Raw genomic sequence first — 25384 nt, forward strand, 5'->3', positions numbered from 1 at the left:
CAGCAGTGTACAGAAAAACACACCACCATATAACCGGGTATTCTCAACAGGAGAGATCCCCAACCCCGCAAACTTTATGCGGAAGTAATGCAACAGTGCATTAACAAACAGTACTGTGTTTTTATGGAAAAACCAGGAACTACACGACCGCCTGCAAAACTTTGCGTCCAAAACAGGCATCAGCCGATGCACTGACGTCTACTTTGTAGAACTTGGTAAACGTATGGACAGACAATACACACCTGAGCGACAGATGCTTGGTGTCGGAAGGCCCAAGACATTCCGATTGCCCTTGTAGAGTGGGCCGTGACCGGAAAGGGGGGCACCTGCCCCTTCAAAGAGTAGGCTTGTACTACAATCTTTCTGATCCACCTAGAAATGGTGGCCGACAAGACCGCCATACCCTTCTTTGGGCCAGCCAACGAAACAAACAGCGAGTCTGACTTCCGAAAAAGGGAGCTGTGGCAGACAAATACACTTTCAGAGCCCTAACCACTTAGAGAGCGTGAAGGGCTACCTCTTTGGGGTGCTTCGGCTTAGGACACAACAATGGTAATACAATGTCCTCATTGATATGAAAAGCCGAGACCACCTTTGGTAGAAAGGACGGTTGCGGACGCAACACCACCTTATCCCTGTGGATGACCAGATAAGGCGACTTGCAAGACAAGGCCGCCAACTCCGAAACCCTCCTGGCCGATGTTATGGCCACTAGGAAAACCACCTTCTGTGAAAGGTTCAACAAGGGAATCTCCCTGATATTCTCAAACGGCGGCTTTTGGAGCGCCAACAACACCAGGTTCAAATCCCACGGAGGCAACGTGGATGCACCGGAGGACTACATTCCGCACCCCCTGAACAAAAGATACTCACTAATGAATGAGACGCCAGGTGTCGCTGGAAAAATACAGCCAGAGATGAAATTTGCCCCTTAAATGGTGCTCAACGCCAACTTCTGATCTACACCTTGCTGAAGAAACAACAGGATCCTGGATATAGAAAAGGAGCGCAGATGCCACCCTTATATAGGCCTTCCAGGTGCGATGGTATATCTTGCTTGAAGAAGATTTCCACGCCCTCAACATAGTTGGAATCACCGAGTCTGACAGACCCCGGTTCCTCAGCACCTGGCTTTCAACAGCCATGCCATTAAAGCCAGCGATGGTAAAGCAGGGTGAGAGAGATTGGACTTTGAGACAGGAGGTCCTCCCGCAGCGGCAGTCGCCAGGGAGCGTCTGCCACCAGCCGCACCAGATCTGCACACGAAGGACGCTGAGGCCAATCTGGAGCAACCAGGATTACTGGAATCCCCTCTGCTTCCACTCTGCGCAGCAGACGTGGTAACAGTTTTAGCGGAGGAAAGGCGTAGATCAGCTGGTACTGATCCCACCAGCGCATCTGCCCATGGATCTCTTGTCCTCGGCACCTTCCCGTTGAGGCGGGAGGCCAATAGATCCACATCTGGTGTGCCCCATTTCAGGCACAACCGCCTGAATATCTCCGGATGCAATGCCCATTCTCCTGGGTCCAGCATCTGTCGACTCAGATAGTCTGCCTGCCAATTTTCCACCCCCAGGATGTAAATGGCCAACAGGGCCGGAACGTGTCGCTCTGCCCACCGAAGTATGTGAGCAACCTCCCAAGCAGTGGCTGAGCTTCTTGTTCCCCATTGGTGGTATATGTATGCCACAGCCGTGGCGTTGTCTGACTGTATCCTGGTTGGACGGCCTTAAAGACACGTCGACCATGTGTGGAGGCACAGCCTGATCGCTCTCAATTCGAGCACATTGATCGGCAACTTGGATTCGCCCGTCAACCAGAGGCCCTGAGCCGACTGAATCCCCATCACTCCACCCCAGCCTGATAGACTGGCGTCCGTAGTGATGACCGTCCATTTCAGAGGAAGGAAGAATTTTCCGGACTGAAGCACCGGGGACCTCAACCACCAGATCAGGGAGTCCCTGACAGGCTGGCTCACCTGGACCTATCGATCCAGGGACAACGGAGATTTGTCCCATTTTGTCAAAATCTCCTTCTGCAGGACTCTGGTGTGGAACTGGGCATAAGGTACTGCCTCGAAGGAGGCTACCATGAGCCCCAGTACTCGCATGCAAAAGCGGAGCGGTGACCACTTGCGGTTCATCAGCAGTTTGACCGCAGATCTGAGAGTCTGCAATTTGTCTGAGGGTAGGAAGACCCTCGCTTCCCTGGAGTCCAATAGTAAACCCAGGTACTCCAGACGCTGGGTCGGTACAACCACCGATTTCTTTAGGTTCAACAGCCACCCAAATTCTCGCAGAGTCTGCATGGTGATCGCCACATCCTCCTCCAAGGCGGAAGATGCTCTCAGGAGGAGATAGTCTAGGCAACCCACGATCCCGCGTTGTCGCAGCAACGCCAATACTGGAGCCAGTACTTTGGTAAAGATATAGGGGGCTGATGCCAGGCCAAAGGGAAGAGCCACAAACTGGTAGTGGGCTTCTGACTGCCAAACGCAGACATTTTTGATGCCGAAGGCATATGGGTATGTGCAGGTACGCATCCTGGATGTCCAAAGGATGCCAGGGAGTCCCCTTGGAGTGCAGCGACTACAGAGCGAACTGATTCCATTCTGAACCTCTGCACTTTTACAAAGTTATTGAGGGCTTTTAAGTCCAAGATTGGACATACCGCTCCCTTCTTGGGAACCACAAACAGATTTGAGTAGAACCCCTGGAAGTGTTCCGATTCCGGAACTGGTACAATCACCCCTGATTCAGCAAGTCCCTTACCGCCACTAACAGGGCCTCCCGGCGAACCAGGGACGTGGGTATGCTGGAGGGGAAGAATCGGTTCAGTGGCCAAGAGAGAAACTATCTTGTAGCCTGCAGAAATCAGGTCGCAGACCCATTGGTCGGATAACCTGGGAGGTCCACCGGGCTGCAAACTCCCAAAGGCGACCCCCCACCCGATATGTGGGTGGGGACAAACCTTCATGCAGTAGCACTTTTGTTTGCAGGCTTGTTAGGCTTGCGGTTTCAGAGACGATTTTGACCGCCTGTGTACGTCCTGTCGGGCTGGGAACGTTTTGTCGAAGCACCGGGCAGACGAAAAAGCCGATTGTGAACGGAAAAAGAGGGCCCTTGCCTGCAGCGTGGCTCCTTAGCCTTCCTGGCCTGTGGGAGTAGCGTACTCTTACCACCCCTGGCATTTTTAATGTCATCCAACGAAGCTCCAAAGAGCCGGTCGCCAAAGAAGGGAAGATCCGTCAGGGCTTTCTTGGATGCCTGGTCAGCAGACCAGCATTTTAGCCAAATCAGACGCCTCAGCATCACATCTGACACTGAAGCCCTGGATAACAGAGGGAGAGTATCCAGGGCCGCATCACAAACATACTTAAGGCCTTGCACTAGTTGGTCTGCTAGTTCCACGCAGACAGGGGAGGCGTTTTGCACTTCCAATTCATGGTGCAAAAGTTTTGCCCACTCAGTCAGTGTCTGCGACACCAGTGCGGATGCCAGTACTGGTCGCACAGCTGACCCCACAACCATAAACAAGGAACGAGCCACCGCCTCTACCTTCCTATTCATGGGATCCTTGAATGCAGGAGTCCCCTCAACCGGGATTGTGGTTACTTTATTTAACCTAGATACTGGGGGGTCCACAACCGGAGGAGCCGACCATTTCTTGAGAAGGCTTTCCTCAAAGGGGTAACGCACCGCCATGTATTTGGGGACCGAAAAGGTCCTTTGCGGCCAACTCCATTCCCTGTAGATGAACTTGTCAAGATAAGTCAGATAACAGGAATACCTTAGGTGAACGTGCTGGCTTGCAGGACCCAAAAGGGACCAATACATCAGCAGAGGGATCCGCTGGCTCCTGGATCTTCAGGGTATCATGCACAGCTGTGATAAGTGCTCCAACAAGCACTTTGTCGCGCCTGGACGGGGAATCATCTTCCCTGTCCGAATGGTCCTGGTCAGCCTCGTCTGATAGGTCAGAGCAGGGGTCACCAGCCGCAACAGGGCCCGATTCTGCATCAGAGCTCTCCCCAGAGGACAGGGGGGGGGGGGGGGTAGGGGCCTTTTACACGTACCTTTCCTTCCACACACTTCAATTTTAGCAACAAAAGAGTTAAGGACTGCCGTCAGGGTGTCCCTGGGCACAGCGATATCTGCAAGTGACCCGGTTGCAATAGCCTAGATTTCGGGGGAAGAAACACCAGTTTCTGAAGCCATGCTGACCCTACCCTGTCTGCCACCTGCAAGGGGACTTAGGACAGTGAAGGTCCCACCCTCCTGCTGCCGCCGCCTGGGGGGGAGGGGGGTTCCTAGCGCCAGACTCACCACCCTGGGGCATTCTGTGATGGTCACTAGCCGTGTCTGTAGTCCCCAGGAGGTTACCCAAGTGCAGAGAGGAAACTGTGCTGGCAGCAGCTGTAGAAAATAGCGGTGAAACGATCTGCAGAGCTTGCACCAGCGTTCAGGAAATGGCCATCCAGCGTCCTGTATACACAGTGCACAGAGGAAACAGCATGTGATGTAATACTGTCACAAGAGAACTGTGGTGAAAAGAGCGCTCGGGCTTAAAAAAAAAAAAATGTCCGCCAATGCAACTAATAAGAAAATCTCCTAGAAAATAGCCGCCGAGGCTCACAAGGTGAACCTGCTTTGCCCACAGTCAAACTGGGCGCCGGACAGCGCCATACGGTGACAGGAAAAATCATCAAACAGCGCTGCCTTAAACCAGCAAGAATACCCCCCTCAGACCTTTTGGGACCCCCCACACAGGGACCAGGACCATCGCCAGATGCACAGACCCCCCCCCACAGGTGACAGACCCAGATATCCCCATACACACACCGCCCGAGGGAAGATAGGGACGTGGGAGAGAAGAGAAGGTGGTGAGGTGGCCCCCGAATCGACCTCGCAGGGAATGCCCAGCTGCTCAACCCTCCGAGCGAGAGCCGTATTTACCAGTCCCGAAAAGCTGGGAGACATTCCATCACAGACCCACTCCTGTGCAGTTACAGGGTGGCTGCTGGCCCAGTATAATATGATCCAGACATCAGTAGCCAGGTCATATGTATACCCCGGAGCATTGAAGCTCACCGACCACCACTGGAGTGGAGGTATGTCGTGGCCTGCCGAGCCTTAGCTACGACTTGCACACGCTCGATGGCCGGACTGGGGGGACTAAAAGGATAACTTAACCAGCCTGTCACCCAGCCGGCAGTTGATAGAAGATCGCAGGATCTTTCATCTTGCTCAAAAGCATCAAAAAAATGGACCAATGGGCCTGCAGTTTTGCCTAGTTCTCCTAATGGCAGGCTAACAAACCCATTTAGTTACAGAGAGGTGCTGTGTCGGTCGGTGAATATAAGAGAAATTGAGTAGGGGTCTAACTGCTGTGTTGGTGCACCAGTTAGTGGTGCAGGTGGAGGTCTGACAGATAGGGTAGAGAGGGGAGCGTAGCCTGGCAAAGTGGCAGCAGAACAACTCTGTTGATGAGACTCCAATCTGAGCCAGCTTAGAACTGCATGAACCTGGCTGCCGCTTTGGTCGAGAATGAACAGTGGTAATCATAAAATAAGAAACCCCCCAGTATTTATAGCCCTGGTCCACCACTGTATGGAGATGCAAGTCTAGCTCTTCCCTCCTGCTGGGGGTAGTTGAGCACAGAATGTCTCACACCATCCCAAAAACCAAACTCAAACTCTGTAATGATCACTTTGCGGCTGAACCTGGGGTCTTTGGCCTTGAGGACCACTGAGACGCCCCCCCAGGGGTACCATTTATTCTCGGCAAGGTCATGGACATAAAGGAGGAGGGAAGCTAGGTTGATGTCCTTGCCATCCAAAATGTCCTTCCTGATGCTGGCTGGGACCAGAAGCATGGGGAAGGTGGCAGGATCGGGACAGCAACTGAGTCATGGAGCGTCCTTCCAAGACTGTTACTCTGGCTTGGACATCGGTGACTGCTGTGGACAATGAGGACACCATGGCGTGAAGCTGAGAAATGGCCGAGGATATCGACTGAAGAAATGCCTGCTGGGCTGAGCTGTCGCTGGGAAGAGGAGCATACGTACATACATATACAGAATTTGCTACCACAGTAGGACAGGTAGCACCACCAAGGGGTAAGGAGTAAAAAAACAAAACAAAAAAAAACTCACTCAGGTTGAAGAAGACCAACAGCAAAAGTGGTCAACAGAAAAACAAGAATATTTTAATGGTAAAGGCTAATGCCTAGAATAAACTAAACCTTAACCTCATGGAAGGAAAATTGGACAAACAGACCCTGAACAGCTGAAGTGATGGACTTCATGCAAACACTAAAGAAGCTGTAAAATGTAAAAGGACTGTGAGCTGAGTTATAGGAATCTGTTTTAAGGCTGGTTCACACTGCTGTGACCCAAAGATCGTGTGACTTGCTTGTGACTTTTGTGAGTTAACATTGCAGTCTATGGCACTCAAGTCACACCACAGTCACAGAAAAGTAGTGCAGGAAGCTTTTTTTGCTGACATGACTCACATTAAGACAGCGCCCATTGAAATTGTGTTCTGGCTTGTCAAGCAACTTTAAGTTGCATGATAAGTCGCAGCAATGTGAACCAGGGCTAAAAGATACTTACCTGTAGTGATGGACGAACTTCCAACGGGACGTTTCGCGAACGCGGCCGATAGTTCGCGAACCGGAAAGTTTGCGGCGGGCCCCATTGACTTCAATGGGAGGTGAACTTCGCAAACCTATAGGTCAAATTTGCAGCCACAAAATAATTATTAGCTGGGCAAACATAGTCCCACCACATGGCCAATGACATAACACATGTATGAGGTGAATTTGGGATCGACAACTACAAGCATTCTTTTTTTATATGGGAAATTGTTGTGACAATTCAGGACTGTGGAGCGCATGAAGGCAATGGAGGAGACGGAAGGTCAGGGACTAGGGTAGGCAAAGAAGAGGGTGCAGGAGATGATCACCAGCAGCGTGACATACAGCAATGACACCTGCACCATGATAGAGTCATCTGACAGCAGCACCGTGATACAGAGCACTGACATCAGCAGCGTGACATACAGCAATGACACCTGCACCGTGATAGAGTCATTTGACAACAGCACCGTGATAGAGAGCACTGACATCAGCAGCGTGACATAAATCACTCACACCAGCACCGTGATATACAGCACTGACAGCAGCACCGTGATAGAGAGCACTGACATCAGCAGCGTGACATTAAGCACTCACACCCGCACTGTGATATACAGCACTGACAGCAGCACCGTGATAGAGAGCACTGACATCAGCAGCGTGACACTAAGCACTCACACCAGCACCGTGATATACAGCACTGACAGCAGCACCGTAAGCAGCCCCAGGAGGAAGTCAGCACAGCACAGGGATGGTGTGATCCCCTCAGAATAAGAACCCCCAGGAGGAAGTCAGCACAGGGATGGTGTGATCCCCTCATAAGCAGCCCCAGTAGAAATATGACACCGCTCAACCTCTTCAAAGAGGAGGGTAGGGGCATATAGTACGGTGTGCTTTTTTGGGACAAGGAAGTGAGCCAAATGAAGAAAGAAGGTCTGTGTGCTTGATTAAAAAAATTGTTTATAGACATATACATGGTCTACTGGTCACATGTGTTGAATTCCTCCGAGATCCATGCCTCATTCATTTTTAGAAATGTGAGGTAGTTAACACTGTCGTGAGCTAGGCGAGTACGCTTATCGGTCACGATCCCCACTGCTGCGCTGAACGTCCTTTCGGACAGGACACTGGATGAGGGGCAAGCCAACAGTTCGATTGCAAATTGGGCAAGCTCTGGCCAGAGGTCAAGCCTGCCCACCCAGTAGTCCAGGGGTTCAACACTCCTCAGAGCGTCCACATCGGCCGTTAACCCAATGTAGTCGGACACCTGATGGTCTAGGCGTTCCCTGATGCTGGATCCGGATGACACCTGTCGATGGGTCGGCTGAAAGAATGACCTCATATCCGAAGTCACCAACACATCTTCAAACCGGCCTCTTCTTGCAGGTGCTGTTGGATTGGTACCCGCAACTCCTTCTCTGGGAGTGGGAATTGCTCCTCTGCCAGCGCACGCAAAAGCAGAATGCAGCATTTCTCGAAGCAAGGCCTGGAAGTGCTGCATTCTGACAGCCCTCTGCAATGGCGGTAACATTTCCGCCATTTTGTGTTTGTACCAGGGGTCTAAGTACGTTGCCACCCAGTACTGGTCCTTGACCCTTATGCTTTTTATACGGGGGTCCCTATTAAAACACTGGAGCATGAAGGCCCCCATTTGCACTAAAGTGGAAGCGGTGTGGTGGCCTGGCTCCTGCTCATCATCCAGGATAATGTCGTCCTCTTCATTCTCCTCTCCCCATCCACGCACAACAGGGATCCCAGAAAGGTTTAAAGAATGCTCTTCTTGCTCCTCCTCATCCGCCCCGGCACCATCCTCCTCTGACTCCTGTTGTTGACTTGTCTCAGATAGAGTAGCCCCCCCTGGGAATTCATCCAGCATTGCAACTTCCCGCTCCTCCACAGCTTGATCAATGACACGACGCAATGCACGCTCCATAAAGAAGGCATAAGGTACCATGTCACTGATGGCGCCATGGCTGCGACTGACCAGTTTGGTGATCTCCTCAAATGGCCGCAGAAGTCTGCATGCGTCGTGCATGAGCAGCCACTGGCGCGGCGAGTTCATACAGGTAGACGTTAACTGCACGTTTCTGCTGGAGCAGCCTATCAAGCATATAGAAGGTTGAGTTCCATCGCGTCGGGCAATCGCAAATAAGACGTCTGACCGGCAGATTGTGTCGCCGCTGAATGTCAGCAAGGCGAGCCATGGCCGTGTAAGATCTTCTGAAATGGGCCGAGATTTTGCTTGCCTGCCGCAAGATGTCCTGGACCCTAGGGTATTTGACAATGAATCGCTGCACGACCAAGTTTAAGACGTGTGCCATGCATGGCACGTGCGTGATTTTGCCCTGTTTTAATGCGCTAAGCAGATTGGCACCGTTGTCACACACCACTTTACCAACTGTTAAATTGAGCGGTGTTAGCCACTGATCTGCCTGTGCACGCAAAGCTGAAAGGAGTGCCGGGCCAGTGTGGCTCTTGGCTTCCAGGCACAACAGACGCAGCACGGCATGGCAACGTCTCACCTGGCATGTCGAATAGGTTCTGGGGAGCTTGGGCGGTGCAGCGGAAGAGACGCTAGCAGCAGAAAAGGAGGAGGCAGCTGAGGAGAGGGAGGAGGATGGAGTAGGAGAAGAAGAGTCAGGCCTGCATGCAATCCGTGGCGGTAAAACCAAATCTACACGGGTGCCACGGGTTACATGCTTGACGGCCGTCAGAAGGTTCACCCAGTGGGCAGTAAAAGTGATATACCTTCCCTGCCCGTGTTTGCTTGACCACGAGTCTGGTCAGATGTATCTTGGCACCGACACTGTGTGCCAGAGATACATTCACTTGCCGCTGAACATGGCCATATAGCTCTGGGATGCCCTTCTCTGAGAAATACTTCCTTCCTGGGACCTTCAATTGTGGAGTTCCAATGGCCAAAAATTTGCGAAAGGCCTCCGAGTCCACCAGTTTATATGGCAGTAGTTGGCGGGCTATGAGTTCTGACAAGCCAGCCGTCAATCGTTGGGCAAGAGGGTTATCCGGCGTCATCATTTTTTTACGCTCGAACATTAGGCCCACGGAAGCCTGCCTTTTTGCAGAAAAACGTGAGCTTGGCGTGATGGAAGGTGAAGTGGAGGACAATTGTGAGGAGAGAGGAGGAGAAGTAGAAGACGAGGCTGGACGGTGAGAGCCTGCAGTGTGGCTTTGTGTGTTCCGTTGCTCCCACTCGGCTCGGTGATGGCTGCCCATGTGCCTTCTTAAGGCGGTCGTCCCTAGGTGAGTGTTGGGCTTACTGCGACTAATGCGTTGACTGCAAAGATTGCAGATGGCAACGCTATTGTCAGCAGCGGACAAGTTAAAAAAAGCCCACACTGCGGAGCCATGTGCCGGTGTCCTGGGAGCGCCAGATGTGACCGTACATGGTCGATGACTCGCTCCTGATACATTTGAAGTCTGCTTTGTCCCTCCTGTGCAATGTAAGTTATTCCTGCTTCTCCTCCCTATCTGCTGGTCCATATCTCCCTCTGAACTCCCCTCCTCTCTTGTGGGCACCCACATGACATCACTAGACACGTCATCATCAATGTCACCTTCCCCACCGCTATAAGTAGAGATCTCGGAGTAGGCAGCAACACCGGGGACCAACCTCCTCCTTGGGCTGATCTGGGTACTGCCGTCAGACTGCTGAGTAGCGGTTGTTGCTACCTCCTCTTCCTGATCCAATACCAAGAGTGGCTGCGCATCAGAAATGTCCTCTTGATATGGATCGGAAAATAATTCCTGTGACTCAAGCGGAAGGTATGTGGTGGTGGTGGTGTTGTTGTTGTTGGTGGTAGTGTCTTTGGGGGTGCACATAGCAGAGAGTGAAGAAGAGGGTGCAGATCAAGAGGATGAGGAGGGTGCAGAAGAGTAAGGCTGAGTGAGCCACTCAACCAAGTCTGGTGCGTCCTTTAAAGTAATTGAACGCACCTTCTGCAACTTCCCACTTTGGCTCAAGGCTGTTGCTCCTGCCCTACCCCTACCACCCCTGCGGAAGGGCCTGCCTCTTCCTCTGCCTGTCATTTTTTAAATGACCCTGTGACAAAACTCTTAGTCCCTATACCGATGAAGGACTGCTGCAGTATAGGGCAGCGGTCAGCAGTAGTGCACCTCAACCCTATGTATTGTGGACCGATACCGGTCCTTACAGAACAGCAGACTGTACCTCACTCAACCCTATGTACTGTAGCACCCTACACCAAGTTACCAGTCCTTATAAGGACCTTTGTGGACCAAGTAGGTTGTGTGTGACTGATTGGCAGACTGTACGTCAGTCCCTATACTGCTGAAGGACTGCTGCAGTATAGGGCAGCGGTCAGCAGTGGTGCACCTCAACCCTATGTATTGTGGACCGATACCGGTCCTTACAGAACGGCAGACTGTACCTCACTCAACCCTATGTACTGTAGCACCCTACACAGACCAAGTTACCAGTCCTGATAAAGAGCTTTGTGGAACAAGTGAGTTGTGAATGATTAGCAGACTGCAGCAGAAGGGCAGCAGTCAAGTATAATATTCTTTCTATATTTGGAAGAAAGAATATTATACATGTACAAGCCTATTACCATACCACTGATACCAGTCCTGAAAAGAACCTTTGTGGAACTAATAGTAACAGCTACTGTTTAAACTGACCCTCACTGCCTGACACACTGCTTCCTTCCTGTCCCTATACAAACTGGCAAAACAGAGGAGACTGGAACGATAACTGGTTACTCGAATAGCACTTGATTAGATATAACATTAAGCAAGTCAGATTCCTCAATGACCCGGTTAAACACAGATCCCATAGTAATTAGGCTGTGAAGGTTCTGAACCAGAAGTCTAATCTGAATTGGAGTCAGAAATAATCAAATAATGATTGAAGCTTCAGGCATACTTAAAGTGGTTGTAAAAGCTGAAGTTTTTTTTACCTTATGCATTCTCTGCATTAAAGAAAAAAAACATATTGTCAGCTCCCGCTCCCCCCCCCCCCCCAAATACTTAGGTTGGGTACACCAAGATTTTTTTTTTCGTTCAACTCAGCAGGCTGAACAAAATATAATAGTAGATCACCATACTCCCCGCTAACTGCTTTCGAGGATGTACTGACTTAGGCACAAACTTACACATTTGGTGGGATTGTCCCATAGTCAGAGCTTTTTGGTCAGAAATATTCAAAATTCTTTCTATCATTTTCAAAATCACAGTAGAACCAGACCCTACGGTAGCACTCCTGAATAATAAACCTCAAACTTTAACTCACCGCCAATTTAAACTTCTATTATCGATAACCACGGCTGCAAAACAAAATATTGCAAAACCCTGGAAAACACCTACTTTATGCATGGTATCATTCAGAGAAACGCAAGCCATGATTCACGCTAAAATAGTTCCCATGTTCAAATCATTATGGCTTCCTTGGAATGAACACTACTTACCACATGGTTTAGACCAGTGATGGCGAACCTATGGCACGCGTGCCACAGCTGGCACACAGAGCCATCTCTGTGGGCACGCCAGAGGGTCCTGTTTCACGGTGGGGAGAACATGGCAGCAAACACCGGCGTGGTGCAGGAAATTAACTGCACGAGTGAGTGAGTGAGTGAGTGGCTCCGCAGCCTCCGTGCGGAAGGCTCCAGACCTGTCCCCCCTCTGTGTGTGTGTGTGTCCCCTATCTCTATCTATCTGTCCCCCCCCCCACTCTCCGTCACCTTTCTCTCTCTGTGTGTCCTCTCTCTCTCACAAACCCCTATCTCCCAATCCCCTCTCACTCTTACACACAACCCCCTCTCTCTCTTACACACAACCCCCCTCTCTCTTACACACACACCCATCTCTCTCACACACCCCCTCTCTTTTGCTCAGCACCCCTCTCTCGCGAATTGCAGTGTTGGCACTTTACAACACAAAACCAACTTATTTATTTCAGTTTGGGCACTCAGACTCAAAAAGGTTCGCCATCACTGGTTTAGACCATTCTCATGAAACAACTAATCAAACATATCTTACCCCCTATGTTACATGTAGAATTTATTAACATACCATTTTCTTTCAGTGGTCTCCTCCCTCCACAACCCTTATATATGCTCCCCCCCCACCCTCTCCTTTTAATATATAATTACACACACACACAAGCTAAATTAATCCGTTATATATTTCCTAATGTTATTACTATAGAGGAGATTTTAGGGATGGTTTAATTAAGTATCTTTTATTCAGGGAATAAGCAAGCCACATGGTTGGATCGTGGCCCTGAATAATCTACCTACCTCTCTATACCTTCCTGGTAACAACCTTTCTTTTACCCTATATTATACCAAATCTCCTCCAACCCTAAACTTTGAAATTACAATTTTTACTACCGTATATACTCGAGTATAAGCCGAGATTTTCAGCCTCTTTTTTGAGGCTGAAAGTGCCCCCTCGGCTTATACTCGAGTCACCGCTGTCTGACTGCTCGATCAGCGTATCGAGCAGACAGACGGCGGACATTAAAATTTAAAAGCCGCGCCTCCTTCTCCGCCTCCGATAGGCGGAACACTGAATTTCCCAGCAGTCAGTGTTCCACCTATCACGGACATCCGCTCATTCTCATACTACGGACGAGTATGAGAGGATGTCCGTGATAGGCGGAACACAGGCTGCTGGGAAATTGAGTGTTCCGCCTATCACAGGCGGAGGCGGAATTTTGAATTGTAGAATGGCCGCCGAGAAGAGCGGCGATCCATCGGCACGGCACGGGACGGAGGAGGCACGGCACGGGACGGAGGAGGCACGGGAAGGAGGAGGCACGGCACGGGACGGAGGAGGCACGGCACGGGTCGGAGGAGGCTCGGGACGACGGCGGCTCGGGACGGAGGCTTGGGACACAGGTAGGCTGGACACACACACAAGGCTGCACGGACACACACACACACACACACACACACACACACACACACACACACACACACACAAGGCTGCACGGACACACACACACACACACACACAGGGATGGATGGATGGATGGATACACACACACACACAGGGATGGATGGATGGATGGATACACACACACACACACACACACACACACAGGGATGGATGGATGGATGGATGGATACACACACAGGGATGGATGGACGGACACACACACAGGGATGGATGGACACACAGGGATGGACGGACACACACACAGGGATGGACAGCCATGTCTCACCCTCGGCTTATACACGAGTCAATAAGTTTTCCAGTTTTTTGGGGGTAAATTGGGGGCCTCGGCTTATATTCGGGTCGGCCTATACTCGAGTATATACGGTATGTATCTAATCCAGTTATTAAACGTTATACATGTTTATCTTTCGCTAAAATGTGTTAAACTAATATATCCCAAATTACATGACTATTATTATAGTATTCACCTCCTGTTAATATACTGAGAAGCCTCATTTCACACTTTTATACATTCTACTTAACTATAAATCTATTGTATGACTCTTTTTATTGCATTATATTCAATAAAATATTTGAAAAGAGAATAGGCATTCACAAGGAGACAGTATTGCCTTGCCAGCTGTTGTACTGTTCCACAGGTCTAAATTACAGGGAGTGATTAATTACCTGTGAATGTTGAGGATTGGCTTATTCATTGCATTATAAATATACAATGTAACAATATAGTTAAAATATATTTTGTTTTAGAGCCTATGTGCAGATCATGACCTGTCCTTTGATCTGATCGAAGAAGATCGAAGATCGAAGAAGATCGAAGATCGAAGAAGATCGAAGATCGAAGAAGAAGATCGAAGATCGAAGAAGAAGATCGAAGATCGAAGAAGAAGATCGAAGATCGAAGAAGAAGATCGAAGATCGAAGAAGAAGATCGAAGATCGAAGAAGAAGAAGATCGAAGAAGAAGAAGAAGAAGAAGAAGATCGAAGAAGAAGAAGAAGATCGAAGAAGAAGATCGAAGAAGAAGAAGAAGAAGATCGAAGAAGAAGAAGATCGAAGAAGAAGAAGAAGATCGAAGAAGAAGAAGAAGATCGAAGAAGAAGAAGAAGATCGAAGAAGATCGAAGAAGAAGATCACCATACTAAACACAAGCGAGGTTAGTGTGGCAATCCGCCCTGCTGTGCCTTTGTGTACCGATAGGGGGACCGCCAGCCATTGGCTGCCAGTGCTGATTAGGCGCTGGTGAGATGCTGGTTCGACAGAAGCCAGTTGAGAAATCGGCTTATGCAGAACACACAGGCCGAGAGTCACCTGGTCCTGCTGAACCAACCGTTTTTGTTCCATGTGTTGCAAGCTTTACCTGTGCCTGAGAGCAGTGGATCTGCTTTCTCACACCTCGCTGGCCTCAGAGCAGCGGCAGCCATTGGTTCCTGCTGCTGGCACTCAAATCCAATGACAAAGGAGTGGGGGAATGGACAAAATAGCGTGGCTTGGGACTGAGCCTGCACGTGTGCCACCATAGGAAGCAGAAGGAGCAGAGAGCGCCAGCGAGGGACCGGAGAGGAGGAGGAGGATCGGGGGTTGCTCTGTGAAAAGCCACTGTACAGAGCAGATAGGTATGAAAAAAAAAAAAAAAAATAATACTTTACAATCCCTTTAAGTGCAAACATGATCAGAAGTATGTGCTGCCAAAGAAGCAGCAGTGGAAAGTTATGAATAGCTGTATGACAACCAATTCATTATTCACACACATATACACAAAATGTCAGTCAGACGTAGAGATAAGCCTTGCTGTCTGTGTTGGATCCAGAAGGTGTCTTAGGTAGTGAACCTAGTGACAAGGATGAACCTATATAAATAGGGGACTAAGAAATTTGACTACAGACCTCAGCTCCTACAGGGAAGACTGGTGATTCACCCCAGAATTAGCAAGAGAACATGGGACATGGTCATCTGATGTAACAGTACTGTCCTTTTCAAAAAGACAACTAGACCCAAATAGGAGGCAAGGCCTTGCATAGTCACAAACTAAAGCAGATCATGGAGTTAGGCATAGGTCGCCAGTGTTTTGCAAAACAGCTTAGCTCAATAAATGAGTGAAATAGACAAGGTTAAACTAAAAAAAGGAGCCACTATTCTAGGCCTGGATAGGAGGTTATAGTGAACAAATTCAGCAGTATCCAGTGGATAAGGTCATACGTTAAAAAAAAAAAAAAAAATTACCCAAAGCAAAAATCTACAGATGGAGTCAGTGTTCAGAGATTGGGAAACAAGGGAATTGTGCCACGACTCTGGGCTTGGAAACAGCTCTCTGCCACCAATAGGCTTAGTACAAAATACTCAGAGATACTATGACAGCGTTGAATGTACAAATGAGATATGTTAAAATTTACATCAGACCTTGCAAAATATTATACCAGACTGGATATACTGAAGGTAGTACCTCGTTTAAGATAACGAGAGTGCTTTTTGGCTAATAGACACAGGTCTGGAAGGCACCACAATGCAGAGTACAGCATAGTGGGATACCATTGTATTTCCTGAGACAGATTTCCACAAAAATTATATACACCAAAAATGGTATCACTGCTCTAAATTTTGGGTAGCGCCCTACAACTGAGCAGTACACAAAAGGCCTGGAAAGCTTCCAATCTAGAACTTATAATGCAGATACCACTTGCCAAGATATCTGCATCAGCAGGAGACACTAGAGACTGAGTGCACCTTAGAGCTGGAGACTGTTCTGCAGCTAACTGACATAGAATTTGTACATCCGGAAAGTGCCATAAAGCAGAGCCCAGTGCCCAAAGGTCACATTTCAGTAGCTTCCCCCCCCTCCAACCATGGACTTACTCAGCATCCAAGTCTTCAGGTCACACCAGTGTTTGCCAGCTTTTCAGGACTTGGAGAGCATTCTGCGGCAGACAAGGGACACAAGGTCCTGAAAGCCCCACAAGCAGAGCCCAGTGCCCAAATGTTACATTCTTTGGTCCAGTCGGGCCTAGGTACAGCTTTCAAGCCTATACAGAGGCCTAGCGATCTGGATAGCTGCTGTATATAGACCAGCTCAAGCAGCACAGCGAGTATTTTTTATTTTTTTAACTTTAATCAAAAGTAGAAAAAAATAAAAAAAGACAAAATACATCTAGAAATGTCCTCAGCAGAGTAAAGGAAAAAACCATCCAACCTACTAAGACGCTAGCAAAAAAACTGAGACATGGAGAATAAAAAGGTTGAGTTATATTGGGCTGGTCTTCAACTTTTTCTGTATGCCAGCATCCACCTTCTGTAGGTAGCTGCATAGAACCCACACATCTGAAAATGCCTATATACTTCTTTTCCTTACTGGACAATAAAGAGTATTCCCCTAAAGATTTGAGTCATATAGTGGCTATAGTCTGTCCAGTTATACCAGGTTATTCATCATTCTGCGCTACAGTAGGTTACAGATTTATTGAGAAAATATAAAACTGGTAGGACATTTACAGTTGATGCTACTAAAAGGATCACGTGACATCCATTGCACAACAACCAACCAGTGACTGCAGTAAGAATCAGTGAACTGTTGCTAATGGCAATTAGCAGAGAATCTTTTAAAAAGGAATTAAGCCAGAGTTGCCAGTATGCAACTACTGCAGCTGATTGTTGGCCCTAGTAGTTTTTTTTTTTTTTTTAACAAACAAGATCTGTCATATCCAGATCTCTCACACAAATAAAACATCTATGGTTGATCATTCCCAGCTCTCTGGATATGAAATGAACACCTAAAGGCTACATATATGTAGAAGACTGATTTAAAAGCACAGCAATAGCAGTTTATGCTTTTCAGGAGAAAGGATTTCTGCAAACAGTAATAACTTTTCATTATTCTGGCAGCTTTGAATAGATGGCGACATCCAAATTACACCTAGCAAATTACCACAGCCCTCTGCACCTCCTTACTAAAATAATCCTAATTAAAACCGGAATGTGACAGCATTAATTGTTCTCGAAATGATGTGAGTAAAAAAGTCAATACATTTCAAGATTGCAAGAAAGACTGGACATTATGTTTGGCATGTCATAATTGGGACCAAAACATAATGTCCAGTGCATTGTAAGGCCTCATGCACACTGGACATTTTCACAGCAGCTGTTTTTGGCAGTAGACATTTTTTCTACAGTCATTAAACTCTCCATCAGGTTATCCTATGTGTCCATGCACACATAGCAGTTTTTGAGCAGTAAAAAAACAAAACAAACAAAAAAAAAAAACCCCAAAACTAGTGGGTTCTGAGAGACGGTTTCAGCTGTAAAAAGGCTCCAACGCTGATAAACGTTGATAAACACTCAAAAACATCACTCACCAGTGTTTAACGTTTTTGATCCACTGTAAAAAATAAATAAAAAAAGCCAACACGGAAAAAACGCAAAAAAAACGCTATTGCAAAAACATTGAAAAAAAATCACTGCAAAGCTTTAAAACATTATTTTAACGTCCAGTGTGCATGAGGCCTAACTGGTACAGTTACCATAACACAACAGTAATAAGCATTACAATTATTTGTCACTTGTAAATTGCAATTTATCATTATATGCTGACTAATCTTCAAAAAAAATTTATAAAAAAATATTACTTAATGGTTTAGCCAATTTAACATTTGAACAATGCATGATAGGGTCCCACATTTCTCAAATCAGTCTATAAAAGTAATACGTTGGATTTACATAACTATTTCTATCTTAGGCTACATTCACATGGGCGATTAGCACAACCTGCAAATTCCAGCAGCAAAAATCTGTGGATTCCTTGGGGTGAAGTGACAGGGGTGAACTGCAGCCACTCAACACATACAATGCAATGGCAGGCTGACTGCAGCCACAGCCAGTGATTACCTGCAGTTAGGGACAGATCTTGGCTGAATGCAGTCTGTTTGTGTCCAGCCACGATCAATGCAGGTAACTGCCAGGTGTACAACCCCTCACAAACAGCTTTAGTCACCGCCAGCCTGTCATTGCACTGTATGGACTGAGTAGCTGCAGAAAAGATGCTGTCAAATAACTGTTACGCAACGCTCAAAGTGGGGATAGGCAATCTTAAAAAAGGTGGAGAACCACCTGCACAACACGGGAGAAGTCAAAGATCATTGGGCACAGTCTCCTTGCACCCGATTTAAACCATTGCAGTACTAGTGTGTCACAAACGCCTGCATTGCATGGCAATCATGGGTTTAAATCAGGTGGTGAGAAGGAAACATATTTCCTCATCACCTATCACCACACACTCGGATCACTTTTTAGAGGAGCAGCACTTAAAATGAGCCCTTAGCTGCATTCAGCAGCACCACCTTAGGGCTCGTTCACACGTAAAGTTGGGGGTGATAAAAACAGCAGGATATGATAGAAGTCTATGGCTAAGCACAAAACCCAGAGGAAAGCTGAAGGTACACTGCACTGCACCCATGATGTGACTAAACCACAGCACATCAGTGTGAAATCAGCCCTATACTATTATGCCTAGTGTATTGCATCTGACTGACCTAAGGAGCTCTTTTTTCCTGCTGCTGCTACCACTCTGGAGACCACTAGCTGGGATAAGAGATGGAGTGCAGTTGGTATAAGCATCGGCTTATGAGGCTCTTGCTCACTACTACAGCTCCAACTTTACAAGTAGTCCCTCTGCACTGCACTCTGTCTGATGCTTTGGAATGGCAAGTCAGCAAACCCAGACAGAGATCTACAGGTTGCTGACTCCCGGCATAAAGGATATTTGCATTTTCAAAGCAGATTGTTTAACTGTTGTTACTAAAGACTGTAAAAATAAAATGTGTGTATGTAGCTTTTTACGAAGAGGAGATAGGGAAGTACCCTTGACTGTAGCCTACAGTTTTGAAGCATAAGTTGGAGGGGCTACGAGAGGGAGCTCTGGGCAACACAGTAAACCAAATCCATATCAGGCTAACATGTGCAGGCCATCTTTTCTCTTGTCCTGAGCGTTCTCAGAGTGAAATTTCTTTAAAAAAAAAAAAAAAAAGACAAAAATCAGGGTAGCATTACAGATTTTATTCTAAAAGTGACATTTGACTGGCAGTTATTCTGACCCACTGGATTCAGTACATTCATAGTCTCATTACATTTCGGAACATCAGAAAAGATAGAAGACCTTATCTGCATACTTGTTCCAGGCCAGTGACTCAAACTATTGAAGCATCAGGGTCAGCATGACAGCCAGGCAAACTATTTTTAGAAGAACAGGTCAGATATGCAAGTCTCCATGGAAGATCTATTTTAAAATAAACTACTGACTCCTATTTACTTTTAATTATTATCAACTTTTTTTTTTTTTTACAAAACTTGTCAGCTAAAAAGGCAATTGCATAAAAAGTGCACTTCTTCATGGATTACTTCCAGTTCTTATTCCCACATACATTTAAATACTGCAGTTCTGACAAAAGTAAACAATCCTTGTTTTTACATGAGGATAACAGCCTCAGATCATGTACCTTTAAAAAAGTCAGCAAATGAGAACCCCCATATTACCGTTTGCAGATGTTTAGGAAATAGGAGTAGTTTGGATGAGTGAAAGTGAAACACTTATCTATAATCTTTAGCTACACTAGCTTTAGATCAAACCTTGATAAAGAACACTGGGGTTTTCACACATGCGTATACATTATTATGGTCTCAGTTAAACCCTACACTGCCTTGCTTGTATGACAAAAAATAAAACACACAAATAACACTGTACTTATGAACACCGGTCCAAAAAAACTGCTCTATGCACTAGTCTAAAAAAAGATTGATTTAACGTCTACTAAGCTGATGTATTTTATTCATTAAGGTAAAAAGCCCTCTACATGTAGCCCCCCAAGCACCACCCTTATACTTACCTGAGCTCAGTCTCAATCCAGCAATATGCACAAGAGCAGAGGCTCTCTCCCTCCTCATTGGCGCATACACAGCAGTGGAAGCCATTATCTCCTGCTGCTGTCAATCGCAGAAGATGGGAGGAGCCAAATCTCACTGTCTGGTCAATAGATGCAGACAGCGAGACTCAGGAGCAAGCCCACACGACTGTCCCAATAGTAAGCAGCTTGCTATGGGAGCACTCAGGAGGGGGGGGGGGGAAGCTAGGTGTGGTGGCAGGGGACCAGAGAAGAGAAGGATTGGGACAAATAGATATAGGCAGAAGATTGGCAGAAAAACAGAGAACGTGGTGATCTGATTGGGAATTCCTCTTCTATCAGTAAGAAGGCACAGTCCAGTGGGAGGAGGAGAGGTGTTCACTTTGGGACCACTTACAACAATACAATCAGATCAGATGTTTCTATCATAGAACACTGCCTCCCTGTCCTATATACAGATAAAACTTTGCATCATATTTTAAGACAGGGGTGCGTTTTTTTCAGTAGGAAAGCTCTTACTTTGGGTACTATGCTTTCGCCTTCTCTATTTCGTTCCACTTCCCCTTCCATTTCATGTTTGGGGACAGTGGGCTCCTATCCCTTTGGTTATAAACAAGTGTAAACCGTGTAAAAGACACAGAAAAGGCAAGTCTGTTGTCATTTCTTTTTCAACAGGTAGAACATTTCCAGTAAAAAGTTTTATAAATTGTAACTCAAAGATGATAGTCTACCTAATTGATTGCAGTACTTGTACAGTATAGGGGATGCACTATCCGCAATCTACGTATTAGAATATCAGACCACTACAATGACACTTTAAATAGTAATGCAAACAATATTTCAAATGCATCTAAACATTTTAGAACAGTTCATGGTGGTAATCTGGAGTCTTTTTTTTCCTTTTTGTGGTCTGGAACAGGTGAGAAGATACACACCATAACCGACTTCAGCAGGAGGTGCAGTGGATACACAGAATGAATACTCGATTTCCTAGTGGAATGAACAGTAGAACGGACATCAATTTGTTTTTAATATATAATTTGATTCCACAGGACGTTCATTTTTTGCCCTACAGTTTTCAGTCTGTTTCCATCCCCCCCCCCCCTTCTCTGGTTCTACCAACCTCACATGATTTTAATTCACTTTAAATTGGATTGTACCACCCCCCCTTTTTTGGAGGAATGGACACCTTTTCCTAGGCTTTTGGTGTTGCACTGCTGTTTGTGCTCAAAGATTTAAGAAGAAGCAATCGAGTTGCCGGCATTCTTTTTGCAACAACTATTGCAGAGAGCAGGTAAAGTATAACATGTTTGTTATTTTCGAAAGAAAAAATAAATAAATAAAAGTTTGGGACCACTTTGATCTAGCTTACAAGATTTCACAGAAGTGATGGATGCTGTAGATATACTTAAAAAAATTCTAGACACATGTAAAAGCCTATAATTAGTGCATATTAAACACTCAACTGCCAAAATCAACTCCTCTGCACAGTGAATGAGAAGGAATAGAGCAAGCTAACGGTAGTCCTAACAGTGTTTTCTATCTGCAGTTTCAATATTATCCTAAAGCTGAACAGCAGGAAAAATAGAAGACCTCTCTTGCAGTGGAGCTGCACCAGCACGGCAAGAGTTATTAACTCATGTGTCTAGAGGACCAGGTAAAAGGAGTATTAGCTACCTGATCCTCCGCTTCCATGGGCTCCACCGTACTGCTCAACCAGTCCTTGCAGTCTCTTCTCCCCTGTGTTAGGCTTCAAGTCATGAGGGATAAGGAACAGCTTAGGCAGAACTCAGAACACCTAGTTGAGGCTCCACAGATATATCAGGTGTACTGAAATTAATGTGGAGTTTGGCCATATTTTTATTTCTGTCCATTGCCAATTTGGGGGAATTTATCTCAATTTAGGTCTCCGTGCCACTGGGACAAGGCATGGGGGAGCAGCTGTCATTGGAACAGGAAGGTAAAAAGGTTTTGGAATTTTTTACCAATCCCCATTGTACTAAAAAATGGTCTTGATTTTGTCTGCGTCTCCCACAATTACCCCTCACTTTCTGCCCTGAGAGGAGACAAAGTTGAAATCTTCCCAATAGACACAGGCAGTAATAGTCCTTACTGAGGCTCCAACGCCGACACTATATCCAAAATAAAACAAAACAATTTTTGCTGGAGTTGGCCTTTGTGATGCCAGAACATGTGCTTTCTTTGACCACAAATGAAAAGCGTGAAGTTAGCAGCCAGCTGTAAATTTTTAAAGCAAATTGGGTTTCAAATTAGATGAACTTAAATAATTTAGGGTAAAGTATCTCTATAGCTGGGTTTTAGCAAGACCGTGTACAGTAGCACACAAACAGTTTAAAGGCGGGCAACAAAAGTAAAATGAAAAAGGCTTTTCCTTTCTGTATGGATTTCCTCTATCCTTCAATTATATAAAACTTGCAGCTCATTTTAGGCAACTTGCGTTCCTGTCTGATAAGCAGGTAAAAATAATAAAAACAATTTGCAATACAAATTTAATCATTTTTTTCTCTGTCCACATTCAACAGTTTTTTTAAAGGTGATCTGTCAACCACCTGATCGCCGAGTGTCCCGTTCTTGGAGAAAGTTTGGCTGTTGCTGTTGGAAGTGGAAGTTACCTCTGATGCGTCCTCCGTTATCACAGTAATAGAATTTTTACTTCGGTCATTCATTTCAATGGCTTCAAAATCGGCATCATTCCATTGCTGAACATCCGCCTCTTCCTCCTCCTCTTCTTCCTCTAGGCCAGAACTTGAAAGTAAAGCCCTTCGGTCTTCACTTTCAACTGCACCCCACCGTACCTTGTCCTGCGAAGAAGTGGCCAGTTTGTACATGACTGGAAACAAGACAGCCGTCACAGCAGAAGATGCCAAGATGGTGTACATAAGTACTGGAAGAGTGGGCAACATTCCCTGAAGGTATCCTACAGAGGCAGGAATTGCCATTTCTCCAAGTGCTGCTCCAACCACAAATAAGGAAGCTGACTTGCCTCCTATAGTCGTGTACTGCTGTGCCCAAGAGAAACCACTGGGAAAGGTAGTAGCCATTGATGCTCCATACAGTGCACTTCCAATCCAAAGGACTATGTGTTCTTTATAAAAGATCATTAAACATACAGAAGAAACAGTGCAGCCAATCACACTAAGAAGCAGCATGGTGCCAGGATACAAACATGTCGCAAAGCAGATAGCAAAACCTCGAACTGTAGCAAACACCCCCCAAAATATAGAGTTCACCCCTGCAGCCTTATCATGATCCATCTCTGCCATAGTGATTGCGTAAGTAAATATGTATGAACCATAGGCAACTTCTGCCCCAACATAGAAAAAGAAAAACAAACAAAGAAGAAAGATGAGAGCGTTGTGGTACTTGGCTGTCCTTCCTTTTTCTTCTGAACCCTTAGAGGCTGATCGATTGGGTGGACTTTTACAGTACAAGATAAATAAAAATATAGAGACCAGCAAAATGTATGTGGCAATAACAATATAGGACAGCATTGACTTCTTAATTTCAAGAGGCATATTTAGTACTTCTTGTGATGTTTTGTCAAAGGGCAGAATTTTTGGAATTAATTTTGCCAAGATTGGTGCCAGAAGAGCCCCCAGAGCAAAACTGAAGTGCAGTGCCTGAACATGGGGTCCAGCTTCATCTCCCCAAGTGTTCAGAATGACAACATTTCCACCTGAATTGGAAGAAGAAAACAATTAGAAAGTAATACATCAAAAAACACAATCTCAGTAACAAAAACAAAAAAACAAAAACATACATAATGCACGATCTCACATGTTCCTTTTACAGAAACACACATTAATTAAATTTATTGGTGTCTGTTCACATTCACGCTTTAAGGAGGCAAATCTGCCAAAAATAACATAAAAAAATTGAACACACACACACGGGCAAAAAAGTATTTAGTCAGCCACCAATTGTGCAAGTTCTCCCACTTAAAAAGATGAGAGAGGCCTGTAATTGTCATCATAGGTATACCTCAACTATGAGAGACAAAAATGTGGAAACAAATCCAGACAATCACATTGTCTGATTTTTGAAAGAATTTATTTGCAAATTATGGTGGAAAATAAGTATTTTGTCAATATTAAAAGTTAATCTCAATACTTTCCTGTTGGCAATGACACAGGTGAAACGTTTTCTGTAAGTCACACACTGTTGCTGGTATGTTGGCCCATTCCTCCATGCAGATCTCCTCTAGAGCAGTGATGTTTTGGGGCTGTCGCTGGGCAACAAGGACATTCAACTCTCTCCAAAGCTTTTCTATGGGGTTGAGATCTGAAGACTGGCTAGGCCACTCCAGGACCTTGAAATGCTTCTTACGAAGCCACTCCTTCGTTGCCCGGGCGGTGTGTTTGGGATCACTGTCATCCTCAAAGACCCAGCCACATTTCATCTTCAATGCTTTTGTTGATGGGAGGAGGTTTGCACTAAAATCTCACGATACATGGCTCCATTCATTCTTTCATGTACACGGATCAGTCATCCTGTTCCCTTTGCAGAGAAACAGCCCCAAAGCATGTTGCCGCCATCCCCATGCTTCACAGTAGGTATGGTGTTCTTTGGTTGCAACTCGCCATTCTCTCTCCTCCAAACACGACAAGTTGTGTTTCTACCAAACAGTTCTACTTTGGTTTCATCTGACCATATGATATTCTCCCAATCCTCTTCTGGATCATCCAAATAGCAAACCTCAGACGGGCCCGGACATGTACTGGCTTAAGCAGAGGGACACGTCTGGCACTGCAGGATCTGAAGTCCCTGGCAGCGTAGTGTGTTACTGATGGTAGCCTTTGTTACGTTGGTCCCAGCTCACTGTTCTTGTGATAATTTTGACTCCACGGGATGAGATCTTGCGTGGAGCCCCAGATCGAGGGAGTTTATAAGTGGTCTTGTATGTCTTCCA

The 25384-nt window shown here is 46.4% G+C and overlaps 1 protein-coding gene across 1 annotated transcript in view; it reads right to left on the minus strand.

Moving 5' to 3' along the window:
* Window positions 1-19575: 19575 nt before the first annotated feature.
* Window positions 19576-25384, minus strand: part of SLC60A2 (solute carrier family 60 member 2) — a 33447-nt gene continuing 27638 nt past the window's right edge. The window contains exon 4 of the mRNA XM_077487108.1: window positions 19576-24151. Coding sequence (XP_077343234.1) covers window positions 22965-24151 — 1187 coding nt within the window. The 3' untranslated portion in view covers window positions 19576-22964. The remainder of the gene's footprint in view (window positions 24152-25384) is intronic.

This window comes from Lithobates pipiens, unplaced genomic scaffold (genome assembly GCF_037356315.1).
Source record: "Lithobates pipiens isolate NorthernLeopardFrog02 unplaced genomic scaffold, aLitPip1_a1.2 Scaffold_18, whole genome shotgun sequence".
Taxonomy (NCBI): Eukaryota; Metazoa; Chordata; class Amphibia; order Anura; family Ranidae; genus Lithobates; species Lithobates pipiens.